General features: G+C 37.1%; 1 protein-coding gene across 2 annotated transcripts in view; it reads left to right on the top strand.

Annotated features, from left to right (window-relative positions):
* The window catches only part of DENND1B (DENN domain containing 1B), a 237,433-nt gene that overhangs the window by 142,530 nt on the left and 79,296 nt on the right, over positions 1 to 15,607 (top strand). For both annotated transcript variants that reach the window (XM_084637445.1, XM_084637446.1), the window contains one exon: positions 11,719 to 11,819. In XM_084637445.1, the coding sequence (XP_084493571.1) occupies positions 11,719 to 11,819 (101 nt within the window). The remainder of the gene's footprint in view (positions 1 to 11,718; positions 11,820 to 15,607) is intronic.

Below are 15,607 nucleotides of genomic sequence, written 5' to 3'. Positions count from 1 at the left end.
GCTTGGGGTTTAGTATTAGAGTGGGCTAGATTCACCTAGCCTGAGGATCATGTTCTGTAAGATCTGTTTGTAGCAAAAACTACAATTTGTAGCTTTTGAACAGGTATCTATAAAAGAAAAGCAAATTACGCTTTGGAATGAGTGAACGAAACAATGCGTGGGATATATTCAGAGGTGATTTTTGTTGTTTCACTTTTACTGAATAAGGAGGACTGGTTTAAGATGTCATGTTAAAATATTGAGTATTTTTGTATATTAGTATTTTGGCATCCACTGTTATATTTGTATGAATTGTTTTATTAATTAAATGGGGATATAATAGTTTTAATGCAGTTTATTTTTTATTCAATCTTTCCATAAATTATTAAGCTAGAGTGGAAAGCTTTTCTATTAAGGCTGAGCGAGAACATTGATTTTATGCATGCTGTAGGCAGGCCCTAGATGTTTAGGCCCCAAGTGAACCTGCTGTGGTAGTCTACCAGAACATCATACCATAGTCTCATGTATTCAAAGCAAAGGAATAAATCATGATTTTACAACAGTGCATCAGTTGACTTATTGCTGTTTTGTGACCAGAGGTAGGAAGGATTGCTGTTTAAAGCCATGTCATCGGTTCTCAAGTCAGTCAAGCATGAAGGCCTGTCATATGCCTCTATAATTGTACCTCACCAGACTTTCTCTAACTAGTCAGCTGGGGCTGTGCATTTTGTCTCAAACACCCGGCTGGCCAGCGTCTGACAGGAGCTTTCTCATCATGCTGTCAGTAATATGTTAACTAGAGTGTATCTTTTGTGGCCTATGTGGCAGGTGGAAAGGAAGCTTCACTTTAAAGCAGATGTCTAAATGTTATCTCCATTTTGACCAATATTTGTTTTAGCTAATACCAGCCTGATCAGTCTGTAAGCGCTGTAGTTAAAGTTTTGACTTCACTGTCTGTGAGCCCTTTCTGGAGAAGCTCACATATAAAGGAATGCACTAGGAATTCTTTCATTATGTTAACAATAGATGTAACTGTTTTTTGTAGGTATTTGACTGTGGGCTTTTCCTTGCTTTTATGCAAAGAGAGCAGCCCCACTCAGTTACTGAATACAGTATAGTTAGTTGGATTGAATGGGGTCTTTAGAATCTTGTTGAGTCCATATGGATTACTGTTACCCATTAAATTCTATTCAGTTCCCTTGCCTTGACAGTCATGGTATCTATAGTCAACCAGGGACTAGGAAGACAAGACGACAAGACTCCTTTAAGGAGTAAACTGAAGGAGCCAAAACAGTACCTGGGGGTCAGCTTCAGTTGTGCCCATATGCTGGGGGAAGGCATTGGCATAGGAATTGCTATGATGGCTCTGTGCCTGCAGAGTGATCCCCCTGCACTGGGGTGATCCTCCCATGGCTAGTTATACCAGCTCTTTAAGCAGATTCTGCTGGTGACGCAGTGCAATATGGCTGCTCTTCATCTGAGAAACTGATTGTAAACTTTATAGCAGCAATCATGTTGAGAAGAGTTATCCTGATAATTCTATGCAAAATACAGATTTAGGATGAAACTCTGCTCTCAGATATATGCACAAAATTCCAATAAGGTCAGTAGGGTGTGTGTGGACATAGCTGAGGGCTGAATTTAGCTCTGGAAAGTAGGAAAGTGATATTAAGTTGTTATCCCATTCATAAAGCATTGCAAAGATTTAACTGATATTAAGCGAATGCCCAGAAATCTCATTAAAACACACACACACACCCCATTATTACCACTGTTGGTGCCTGCAAAAAATGATGAACAGCAGCATTACAAAAACAAATGTCATTTTACAGGTGGGGAACTGACACACACAGAGGCTAAGTGACTTGCCTAAGGTGACGTCAAAAGACCTGGGCAGAGGAGGGAATTGAACCTATGATACAATAGGAAGATGAATGACACTAGAGATGAATTGGGGAAAAGCAGTGAAGCCTGTGATCAGGAATTATGCTTTTGACAATTCTGGTTTTATCTGACTAGGTTGAAGTTGCATAACAGTATTGTAGTTTTTCTCCCATTACCTGCCATCTGTATAGAAACATAAATAATAGTACTATTGTGCCTAAAAATAAGAGCTTGTTTTTGTTTCAAGAAAAGGTCATGATTCAAAGGTGGATCAGCAAATTACCTTTTTTTTAAAAAAAAACCACCATCTGCAGTTTAACACTAAGACAAAAAGAAAAAATTCCTCGTCTGACTGGGACTCCTCCTCACTTTCCATGTCCAGTAATCCCTGGCAATTCAGTCAGGACTGCCAAACAAGAGCACCAGTAAGTGCCAGATATAATGGCGGTTTTTGTGGACCTGGGCTGAAGGTCAGTGAAAAAACAACTCCTCTTCAGATGCTGAGTCACTATTTAGCTGGGCCATATTTGGACTGGTGACCTAAAAGTGGAATGCCCCAGATTCCATTATGAATTGCCAGAGCAATCAGGTCCCTTGAAAAAACTATTACTCAGTTGATCAGTGGCTGCGTAAAAGTAGGAGATTTGATCAGTGCCTGAACTGAACTGGTATATCACACTGGCACTTTTTGCCCGCATACCATACCAGCAGTATTTAGCTATCTGCTTTTTCCTACTTAGCACAGCTCCTCACCCATCCCATCACTTCTCTTCCTCATATTCACTATTGAAAAGATGAATTACAACATAGCCAATGATGCTCTCTGGTCTTGCTTGCAGTAAATAAGTCACTTGTCAACTATTCACAATGATCGTTGTTCCCTGCTGCTCCTTAATTAGTGGACAGCAGGAGAGCATGCCATGGAGTTCCTCTACTTTTTGAGGGAGGATACAAAAATTATTCTTGGGAATTCCCCCTTCAGAGGGGAGAAACATATGCAGACCCCCCTTGTTTTACGGTAGAGCCACTCCTTTTGCATAGAGAGGGGAAGTAGTGCAGGGGGAGGGGGAGAAAGGAAGAGGGAGAGACAGGATTATCGGTGAGACAGAAGGTAGTAAGAGGCGGGAAATGGGTGAGGAATCCTGTGTGTGGGAGAAAGAGAGGTTAGGGGAGCCGGGAAAAATTAGGGAGCGATTTAGAAAGTAGGGTATAAGTGAGCAAGAGGGGAAGGAAGGATAGCACATGGAAGTGGAAAGAGTACAGGGAGACTGAAAGTGAACATTAGAAAAGACAAAAAAGTGAGAAGAAAGAAGTGGTAAGCGGAGTTAGCTTTTTCAAGATTAAAGCAGCACCAGAATGGAGAGACATTCTTTATTTAGTCTAACACTTAAGGGGACACTCAGTTTGAACTTGAACTTGTGTTAAACTTGACTAATATTTTTCAAAACACTCTTTTCTAGAGCACCCTTTAAAATATGTTCTAGCTTGTTTTGGAGGAAAAACATTTTAAAAAATTTACAAAGAGCTGGTCTCTGCTACCCCTTATGCCTCCACCTCCACTTATGCCTAGAATGGTGTTTTGTGCAGGCAAATAAGCTCATTTTTCTCCTTCCACCTGCTCCTTTCTGGGCACTCACCTGCACACTGCCTCTTCAATTTCATTTTCTGCTCTGCTGCTATTACTGGGAAACATCCCTTTCTTGAGCTCATAAGGCTCGGCAAGAATTGTGTGAGCTCTTCTCCCTTCCAAGGTAGTATACAAGGGTGATATCACCATGCTGCATCATGAGAGAAATAGCAACTGCCCATCAGCAATACAATGAAATGACTGTAAACAAAATGCTGTCAAATGCACAGAATAAACATATTGAAAATACAGATAAAAAGAGGACAAAATTTGAAAAACAGGAGGTTGTTTTTAAAATATGCCTACAAGTTTAAACTTAATGTTTTCATGTAATTTATTCAAAGTCCAACATTTCATTTTATTTCCTTGGTTGAAAAGGTGAATTTAAATAGAGGGGTCTGATCATCATCCTTGAGGTGGGATTGGGAGGGAGACAAACCATTAGGCCTATGGGACTTTGAGAAAGAGTATGCCAGTGCTCATTTCCAGACATGACATTCAAAGCCACTGACAACATTAGAAAATGTTTTGGGGAATTAATTTTTAATGCTGTAGCTCATATGGTAGATTTTTTTAAAGGTGATTGCATGGCACCACAGGTTCATTTTACTTGCACATTTTGTCTAATTTGAGTCACTGTGTTTGGCTTGCAGATAACATTCTGCTAGTAAATTTTCATAAATTCTTATTTTTCATATTGTCATGATTGTAAATCTTGTCATTTGTATTCTCTCAGTTTTGGTTTCACTGGAGGTTGCGGAAAGTGCTTTGAACAAAGTAATTTATCCTGATAGAATGTTAACTGTCAGATAAGAAAAATGGTTTGTGTGATATATGGAGTTATTGTTTTCAGATCATTCACTTGAATTAGATGAATCTGCATATAGCTATCAAATAAATATATTGTAGAAATCAGTTAACAAAAAGCTTTCAACTCAAAATAGCATTGTTTCAAACAGATAGCAGTGTTTCTGCAGAAATTAAAAAAATGTAACTTTAAATATTGTAGAAAATTGCTTTTCTTGTTGACATAGACTCCAGACTACAAAAAGGTATAAACTTAAGTCAGTCTCTATTGCTACTTTTAAATAAATTAGTTTACTAGAGAAGTGTAATTCCAAAAGGCAAATCCTTCTGGCTTGTCAAAAGGTTTAGCGTGTAAACTTGCATTGTTGTGCATTAAATATTGTTAACTAGTGCTCAGATGCCATGGTGCTGGGTATTGTTGTAAGAACCTAAATAGAAATAATATAAAATCAAAATAGAGGTTCAAATGTAAAGATTTCCCGAGGATACTTTACTGACTGACAGTTCTCAGCTAGTCAATGTTTTTTAGAGATAAATCTGACATGTTTGAGCATGTACTACTGCTGAGAGAGCATACAGTATTAAATGTGTGTCCCCTGTGTGCAAAGTCAGATGATTAGGTTACAGTTTTCCCACAGTTCCTGACAGAGCATTGACTTTAATGTGTACAGGTCATACAAACTTCTGAAAGTGTAGTCAAGTTTTGTTTGTTGGTTTGTTTTAAGGATATGTTCCTTTATGCCATATAAAGACTCATGCATTTCACAGTCTGGAATTGACAAATGACCTTTTAAAACATATTATTGTATTGAATCTTTCCAAAAAGGTAACACACAAGCAGAACTGGAAACATTTTTTAAATTATATACTTCTCTTGCAGCCATAATCACCTTCTTAATAATAATAATAATATCTAGCTTTTATATAGTTCTTTTTGTCTGTAGGTATTAAAACACTTTACAAAGAAGTTAACTATAATCATCCTCATTTTACAAATGGGGAAACCGAGGCACAAAGGTGCAGTGACTTGCCCAGCACCAGAAATAGAACCCAGGTCTCCTGAGTCTGTCCACTACTTTTTCCACTGGGTTCCAACGCCTCCTATATAGTATGTGGATATTCAATAAATATAAACATTTTGGACTAGGAAATGAGTTTAGGAACTCTTTAAATTGATTTCGAACATGATTCTGACATGATTTGGTTGCCAATTATAAACATGATTTTAAAACATGATTCTAATACAGTTTAATACCATTCTTTCTGGCTTGACAAACCATATAAGAAAATAGTTTAACTGGAGACTTGTTTAAGCTGGTTTTAAACACAGTTCCAAATTCAGTTCCATGCCCAGTTATAATGGAATCTTAGAAGACAAGAAGATATATAGAACCCCAGACCCTCAATAACATACTTGTTGTCCACCATGAGCTTTAAATATTAAGATCAAAATCTGAAACATAATCTGTACCCAAGCAGGCGACCAGTACAGAGTATAACCACGAGCAGGCAGAATCCTCTCTGTTGACACCATAGACAGTTGTTTGCCCTAGCTGCAGGCAGTTGACCAGTTATTTTGAAAGCTCATAGTAAAGGTTCATTGATAGGGTTGAGCATTAGAGTACCAAAGGCACATATCAGAATTGTCAAGTTCTCATGTGTGTGTGAGAGAAAGAAAACTATAGTCTTTTGATGTTCTTAGGGAAAGAATAAACTTGCCTTGACCACATCTGACCTAGCACCACCTAGCAATAGTCGCTCTTCAAGGGTGCCTCTGTTTTTGAACATTGTCAGGCTTCTGAAGAGACTACTTACCTGAAATAGGAAGATGTAAGGAAACTCTGACTTGCCTCACGTTTCTTGCCCAACTTGCTCAGCATAATTTCAATCTTGTTGGGATTCAGTCTCTGCTAATTTAGTGCCATATTGTCATTAATTTCACTAAGGAAATTTCTTAAACAATGAAATCCCCTAAGTGTCTGGAGAAAGTAGCATATGTAGCTTGGTATTATCCGTAAGCACCTACTTCCTACACACTTTTCAAAGAGGTAGCAGATAGAATTAAAGAGCACTAGAGTTATTATTATACATCTCATGGGAACACAACACAAGATTTCAGGGGTGCTGGAACAATTTTTATAGTGGGGGTGCTGTGAGCCATTGAACCAAACTGTAAATCCCATATATGATGGAAACCACTTCAAGTCAGGGGGTGCTACAGCACCCCATGGACCTTTAGTTCCAGCACCTACGATTGATGTTGATAATACTGACTAGAATCCTTTGTCAGGTAGCACCGGAAACAGATGTAAACATTCCCAGTCATACTTGAAAATGCAATAGAATCTATTGACAGTATCAAATGATTCTGACAGTCATAATAATACCAACAAAGGCAGGCCTTTTCTTTCATGTTATTTGTGACTGACAAAGGCTATCTCAGCACCATATTTCAGCTCCCTGCCTGAAAACAGACAAAAAGTTATCAAACATTTCTGTCTAGATGCTTTTATAGCTGTTTTGCCACCACTTTCAAGACCTAGAAAATCAAATACTGGTATAGAAATACCAAACAGTCAGGTCTAGCAAAGTTCATGCAACAAACTTTCTCCATCTTCTTTAAAACCATAGAATTATGTGCCAATCAAAACATCTCATGTTACAAAAGGAATTTTGCCAGACAAGAATGTAAGCCACAAGTTTTTGCAGGGGAATGGAATACCAGTTTCAACATATTACATTGGACTATTCTGACTCTGAAACTAAGTAATCCCTATTAAACGTGTTGGATTGTTGCCTCAACAATCCAACATGTTTAATAGGGAAGTTCTGCATGCATCATTTTCATATCTTTAGAAATAATTATGCAGAAATTGATCAGATTTTGCAGTTGATGTAATCTCCAGTAGCAACTGACAGGATGGGTAGGACTGGCCACAACCTTGAAGACAACTCCAAGACAATTTACTAAAGATGCTTTCTGCCCTGAAAAATATCTAAACCACACTCTCTTTCGTAATTCTTAATCATCCCGGTTAAACCACACTCTCTTTCGTAATTCTTAATCATCCCGGTTGAAATGGAATTCAGTCTGGATGCAGTCTCCAGTTAAATGCACTCTTCTCCTCAGATAGCAAAAACAGTCCTGCATTCTGCCAGGGACTCACATAAACCGCACTGTTCACAACTTGTTTCAACCACAATCATTGTTTCCTATACCACTTTTCTCTGCATCAGCACCATGGGACTCAGACTCTGCTTTCTGCCCCATGTCTTCATTACTCAGTTCCCCACAGCATGCTAAATACTGCACTCTGGTGGTCATATATTACCATTCCTTGCAGTCCTGTGAACAACAACTCTTCGATACCCAATTAATTGCTCCCTTAGCAGTCACCACCGGAACCTAGAGTCAGGTCGTCCACTCCCCTCTCAGACTTTCAGCGGTTTCTCCTGTATCCCACTGAATGCAATGGTGGACTTATAAACTGCTAAGCTCATAAGAGGTCAAATGGTCAAGTATAGAATGTCCCTTAAATATTTTTCAATTTTTCCTTAAATATCTGGTTATTTAAAGGTAAAGATAGTTTTATCCCAATATCTACAGAATTCCCTATATTTTCCTGTACCTAGTGGGGGGAATACTACGAATATTGAAATGCAGTTATTTAGATGGATGATGAATTTGGGATATAACATTACAGTTTGTAACTTTTTTAAAAAAGTAAAATCACAAGGTAAACCAAAAGCAAAATAAAATACCAAGATAAAAGTGCAAAATCCTTTCATACACAAAGGCCACAGTTATCACTTTACAAATGTTGTAATGTAGAGTTGACACAGTATTCAGAGTCATTCAGCTGATAAGCATCTTTGTTCCATATATGCTTAAATTACCAAATTTCATTAGAAGTTAGAATGCACACTAAATTTTTATATACCTCCCAATGGTATGTTTATAAATCCACTTAGTCTTGTTTAAAGAACAGATAGAAATGTTAAAACAGTACACTTTTGGTGTATTAAGTACAAAATGTAAGGAGAAATATAATGAACTTTGTTAAATGAATAAACCAGTTAAGTCCATACTTTCACTGCTAGAAAAGATTAAAATTGTCATGTTATGCATTAATTTAACATGAACATTAATTTAACATTTTTATCTTCTGAATGTCAGCCCAAAACATGGATCACAAAGTAGTAAAGACCAATTATAAAACTTTAAATATCTTGTGCAATGTAATTATTCATTTCCTAGATTGTTTTGGTAATGAGCGCGAACCAAAACATAATGCACATTTTTCAATTTTTTGCATAACTAGAAATAGAAATGCTTGTGCATGTATCTATTTTTTGTGTATGTGTAAACATAAGATATACAATTTTAGAATCTTGAATAACACAACTTCATTAACTAGATAAAGAGATCTTTATCTAAATTTTGGGAATCTTCTAATGAGCACTTCGCTTTATTTCAGTCTGTGATTGAAATGTCTGCAACAATAATTCTTAATGGATAGTTTGGCTTGAAGTACAAAATATAATATAATATATTTTAATTTGTGAATCCACATCTGGTTTGTATAAAATACTTAAAAATAGTACTGAATTGGTTGTACAGCTTCAAGAATATTACTTAAAGTGTAAAGGAAAACAATCCTAGGTAAATCCAACAAATAATAATGAGTGCAAGAGAGAAAGGATGTTCATTTGCCAAAAGATAAATGAATAATTAACTCTTTGTAACAAAGCAATAATTATTAAATTGGACATTACCTTAATGCCAAAAACAGTACAATTGTAGTTGTTTAACATAAAGCTAAGAAACAAAATGTTAATCTGAAATGAACAGTTTAAATATGGAATTATGATATACTTGGCTTCCTGTAGTATAGCTGTCAAGCTTGGGCAGTTCGTTGGTCAATAGTGACATTCTATGTGTCAGTGAACAGAGTCTCTTGATACCGTAACCTGCAGTTCACACATTACTGAAGCTCCAACTGTCGAACATTCAAGTCCCTTGGTGGTATTGCAGTTTCCAGACTCTCCTGACTGGCTCATGTTTCATTCTTTGGCAATTTGCCCTAATGATATCCCTCAGGAGCTTTCAGACCCTCTTTTTTTCCATACTTAATCGTATTATATTAATCTGAGTGATGAGCAAACTGTGCTGCACAAATTGTAATTGTCTATGATTTCTGCCAAGATGCTCTTATAATTATTTTTTCCATTTTTATTATAAAAATGTATATGCAAAATTGTTCTATAATTTTTATAAACAAGTATAACTGTCCAAGATACCCAGGATGCTAAAGCTTTAATTGCTGCTTTGTTCCATGAAGAGATTTCCCCTATAAAATCCATAACATTTCAGCACTGTACTAGCAGGATCCACATTTTTTTAGCTCTTACATTTGCTACAGTAGAAATGCATGCTTTATAAAGACCAGTACTAATTAAGTCAATATTGGATAGTCACTTTATCGATGACCTAATAAAACATTATAACCATCTTTTTTCTTCCATAAACAAGGTGGCTTCTAAACCTCCTTCTGTCTATGCTATTATCATAGATCTCCATTGGATTATCTGTGGCAAATCAAGTACCAGGGAAGGCAATTGTAGCACCAGTAGTGGAACTAAAGAGATAAGATTTTGAGTCCTATTATGTCTGGGTTTCTGAAATCCTCTGCATAGGAAAGATGTCTTCCCCCCCCCCCCCCCCTTCTTTTACTCCATCTGAGAACTGTAGATCAGTAGGATTGTGTTCTTGGTGATGCCTCATGTGCTGGATCTGGGCTACCTCTGTTTGGAAACAGTGTTGATATTTTCTCATTCTGTGCAATTTCTCACCTATTTTATGAATAAAATCAACCAGATTCAGTCCAGTTTATCTGTCTTCATGGTAGGAGGGCCCTGTATGGGAGAGCAAATGCAAAGTAATTATTGGTTGTTTCAAATGATTTTATTCACAATAGTGTGTAGAGGTATGTCCTCCAGGTAAGGATCTGTGGCATACAGCCCGCAAGATAGCACCTCATGAATGGTAAAACAAACTGGGCTGCTGGGACCAATATTAGTAGAGACTAACCTCTCATTACAGGATACCAAGGTGCTAGCTTGCCTCATACAAGAAGTTGTTCACTTACTGGTCAGGGAACCATTTCTTGTCAACTTCTGTCCTGTCTCTCACCATGAGTTTTTTGGGAGGGGTTATTTGAAAAGGTGACAAAGCTGGTCTCATATCATTTGGAGTATCCTGATTTACTGGACTCTTTTTCTCAAAAAGTGTTTAGAGATGAAGACAGAGAAAGACTAAGGAGAATTTAGTTCAGCCCTTAGGAATACCGCCTGAAAGTTACTTATGCTCCTTCTCAGATGAATTGACTGTTGTGCAAGTTCACTTGAGTCCCAAATGTCCACGATGATGATACCCGATCTGTCTTCTACCTTTCTGTTGATTATGACGTGGTGTTGAGTTACAGGAGTAGAGGGAGCTTCTCTTTTGTGGCTCAGGTCTTTTATCCAAGATTACCAAGGGTGATTTGCAGGAATTTGCATCATTTCCCCAAAGACAAAGACTATTTGTTTGCTAAGATTTTTGTGGAAAGCTGAAGGTTTGGGTATTTGGCTCTTTAAATTATTGGCTGGGAAACTATTTCAGTTTTGGGGCGTGTGATAGGCTTGTTACGCTATTGGGTGGCTATCCTTTGTATGGCCTGTTAATGGGGATTTTAAAAAAAATTAAAATAAATAAATTGTAGGATTCATTTCTGATGTTACTCCGACATATCTGAGTTTGTTGACTTTGCAGGCATGATGCAAGTACATCTGTTTGCTCAGGCTTTTTCTTTTTCTTTTTTTTTTCTTTTTGAGGGAGTATGGCTGAGGAAGGATAACTATGAGGGGCATCCTTTTCAAATTGTGTCAGTTCATCATTTTATAAATGTTTGTACACTTGAAGTCTTTAAATCCAGATTTGAGGATGTCAGTAGCCCAGCCAGAGGTTAAAGGCCTACTGTAGAAGTGGGTGGGTGAGGTTCTGTAGTGTGCAATGTGCAGGGGATCAGACTAGGTGATCATGATGGTCCTTCTTGCCTTAAGGTCTATGAGTCTGTGTCCGGAGGTTATGATGGTCTGTAATACTTTACTTTGGTTGTTGGGTTTAGTGTGTGGGTACTGGCTGGTGTTGATGGCCTGTGATATACAGGAGGCCAGACTAGATGATCTGGTGGTCAGTTCTAGCCCTAAACTCTGACATCTTAACAATTAAAAATAATATTAACAATGCTACATTTCAACATTTATTTTTTTCATGCAATTGAGACTTTAAGGATATAAACATTTTATTTTAAATTTTGTACTTTCTTCGTGTTAAAAATTTTTTGTTGTCAATTCTGTGTATATATTTTTATTTTCAGTTAACTGCTTGTGTTCATGGGTCAGCGGCATTGTTATATCCAATGTATTGGCAACACATATACATCCCAGTGCTTCCTCCACACCTTTTGGATTACTGCTGGTAAGATAGCTAATATATTATATAATGTTTAATTCTGAGATACTTAGCCATAATAATGCCTAGCTTTGTCAATCTAAGTAACTCATGAAAACACTAATAAATTCTGTGAATGAATACACTAATAATGATGCATGCCCCAATTCAGGAAGGCACTTAAGCCGGAACAAAGATGAACTTAAGCATGTGGTTAAGTGTTTTCCTATATTGTGACCTTAAACTGTCACCATCAGGACCCCCTCCAGTTTCTGCCCCAAAGAACTTAGTCTTCTTTTTGGTATCCCAATATCTTTGGGGAGGAAAATTTTTGTCAACAAATACTGCTGTTAAAGAATTGAGCCAAACTGCAGTGTGCTGATCATATGGCAGACTTTGTATTCTTGGCAAGTTAGAGTTGAAAGTTGTGCTTTTGGTCTCTATGGCCACTTCTCATAGTCATTGAAGAGAAAGTGGCTCCAGTTATACATATTTGGTGGCCACGAATTATTAGGATTGTCAGAGTATTTTCAGAAGTAATTTACTATTCAAAAAGGCTGGGGCTTTAAGACTTAGGAGTACAAATGATTTATTATTCATTTATTTCTATTACCATAGTCCTTAGTGATGCAACTGAAACAGAGGCTTCATTGGGCTATACATACACATAGCAAGAGATAGTCCCTGCCCAAAAGAGCATATAATTTAAACAGACAATTCAGAAAAGAATGGGAGAAAGAATGATTATGCCCATTTTACAGATAGGGAACTGCAGCCTAGACATGTAGAGTAACTTGTCCAAGTTCAGACAGGAAGTGTGTGATAGAGCCAGGAATAGAGCCCAGATATCCTGAGTGCCTTAACAACAATATCTGCCGCCTTTCCTATATTTAGTTAATGTTTCCTGTATTTCCCACATTTGAAATAATGTTTACGTGTTTGATAGGTTGCTGGATTTTCTATAGAACCTATGAGTATTGGTGTTTGTTTCATTGAGTTTTGTTCAATACATCAGTAACTTCTTGATTTCTAAAGAAGTTCTAAATATTTTTGCTTAAGGCTTCTTGGTTGCTGTCTTCTTAAGCAGATGGTTGATCTTTGTGGATTGTTTTTTCTTTCCATGGTAGTATCTTTACTTTATTAGTAAATTATCTTTTCTCTTTTTTTCCCTTCAAAGCATACCCAAGCCTTTCATTTCAAATGATACATTTCTTTTGGAGAAACTCATTCCTGTTTGCTTTCTCTTCAGCATTTGAGAAAATGATTCAAGACAGGAGTATAGTTTCGACACGGTTCTTTTAGTTTTTGTGTCACTTGAACTTAGCATCAGAACTCCTGACTCGTCTTCAATATCATCCATTTTTTCTCTTCTCAGAAAGAAGGCAGATTTGTGAACCTCAATTCTCACCGTTTTCTTCACCTGGTACCCTATGATATTTATCTTGTACCGCAGGGCTTTTATTTCTCACTACTAAGCTGTGGATAGTATACCCAGACATTGTAGTGGCAGGTCCTGTACACAGTTGATTGTCATGTTAATAGTTGAGATTCTAGGTCTTTATGGCATGATCCAAACATTTGATTCACTCACTAAAGAAGCAAAAGGTTTCTAAACCTGTAAGACTTGTTTATATCCTCTTTCTTTTTTTCTTTAGCACTATAGAGGAAAACAAGTTTATAAAGTATTCAAGTTACAACATAAAAATCACAAAAGCAACAGTATGATAGGGAAAATTACCACAGCAATTATGATTCAACTTTTTGTTGCATATATATGTTTCTCTGTCTGAGTGCTTCTAATACAGGGCTGTGTTCTTTTTAGCCAGATAGAAGTATTACAATAAGGGTTACATGAAATACTTCTCCTTCCCCCAGTTCTTGGCTCTTATTAGCAAAGTAAATATTTTCCCCTTAGGCATAAAACATGACTCAGTGTTGAGGAACACTAGTTAGATGTAGGACCATACTGTATGATTTCAGGGCCTAAATGTAATGAGAACAATCTATGGGTGCTGCCACAATTCAGAACGAGTAAAATGACCTTCATAGACTTTCTTGTGCATTGTTATTATGTTGCCATTGTCTTGACATAAAAATATTGTTTTTATTTTTACAGTGTTGCCGTTATTTCCGATTGGCTCAAAATGTCATGTCCTAACCAGAGATTGCATCAATATTATTTCACTTGGTCTTAATTATGATGTCTCCCATAGACTTAGTCACATTGTCACAGCATCATTGTAACATGAAACTCAATTCAAGAAACAGAGGTATTAGCAGCTTGCCACAAAACTTGTTTGTGCCAGAGAGGTTTGGCTGTTTTAAAATGATAGTTAAAAACCCCAAAATAACTAAGATGATTTAGTCTACTTAAAGGATGTAGGCCCTGATCTTGCAAACACTTACACATGTGAGTAACCCCATCAAACCAAATAGAAATCATACAATATAGGGCTGGAAGGAAACTCAAGAGATCATCTACTCCAGCATCCTGGGCTGAGGCAGGACCAAGTATGCCTAGATCATCCCTTTGTCCAACCTGTTCCTAAAAACCACCACAACCTCCACTGGAACCTATTCCAGTACTTAACTATCCTTATAGTTAGAATAAATGTTTTTTCTAATTCTAACCTAAATCTCCCTTCCTGCTGATTAATTCTATTACTACTTGTCCCATCCTGAGTAGGCATGGAAAACAATTGATCACTATCCTCTTTATAACAGCCCTTAACATGTTTGAAGACTCTTATGAAATTCCCCCTCCCCTCCAGTCTTCCTTTCTCAGGTCTAAACATATCCGTTTTTTTTTAACATTTTCTCATAATCTGGTTTTTATTCCAGCTAAAGTCTCACCAGTGACCTGTAGAGCAGGACAATTACCTCACAGGTCTTACATATGACACTCCTATTAATAAACCGCAAATGGTATTAGCCTTTTAACAACTGCATCACGCAGGTGACTCATATTCAGTTTGTGATCCGTTATAACCCCCAGATCCTTTTCAGTGGTACTACCAATTTTCCCCCATTTTGTAGTTATGCATTTGAATTTACTTTCCTAAGTGTAGTACTTTGCATTTGTCTTTATTGAATTTCATCTTGTTGATTTCCCATCAATTCTCTAATTCGTCAAGGTCATTTTGGATTCTAATACTGTCCTCCAGAGTGCTTGCAAACTCTCCCAGCTTGGTGTCCTCCACTAATTTTATAAGAATGCTTTCCACTCTGTTGCCAAGTCATGAATGAAAATATCGAATAATACTGGACCTTGAACAGACCCCTGTGAGTCCCCACTAGATATGTCTTCCCAGTTTGACAGTGAACTGATAACTACTCTGAGGACAGTCTTTCAACCACTTTTGCACCTTTTTATAGTAATTTAATTTTTAGACCATATTTCCCTAGGTTGCTTATGAGACTAATATGGGCCCATGTCAAAAGCCTAATATCAAGATATATCGCATCTACAACTTTCCCCGTAACTAGTACACTGGTAACCTTCTCAAAGAAGGAAATTAGGTTGGTTTGGCATGATTTGTTGTTGACAAATCCATGTTGACTATTATCTACAACCCAGTTATCAATTAGGTGCTTACAAATTGATTGTTTAATCATTTCATAGATTCCAGTTGCAGAAAGGACCATTGTGATCATCCAGTCTGACCTCCTTTACAGCATAGACCTTATAACTCCCCCAAAATAGTTCCTACAGCATATCTTTTAGAAATCATCCAGTCTTGATTTAAAAATTGTCCATGATGGAACATCACCACCCCCTTTGGTAAATTGTTCCAATGGTTAATTACCCTCGCTGT

This window comes from Lepidochelys olivacea, assembly GCF_965140295.1.
Source record: "Lepidochelys olivacea isolate rLepOli2 genome assembly, chromosome: 8".
NCBI classification, from domain to species: domain Eukaryota; kingdom Metazoa; phylum Chordata; order Testudines; family Cheloniidae; genus Lepidochelys; species Lepidochelys olivacea.
Note: the sequence above shows the minus strand (reverse complement) of the source record. Positions and strands in the feature narration are given on the sequence as shown.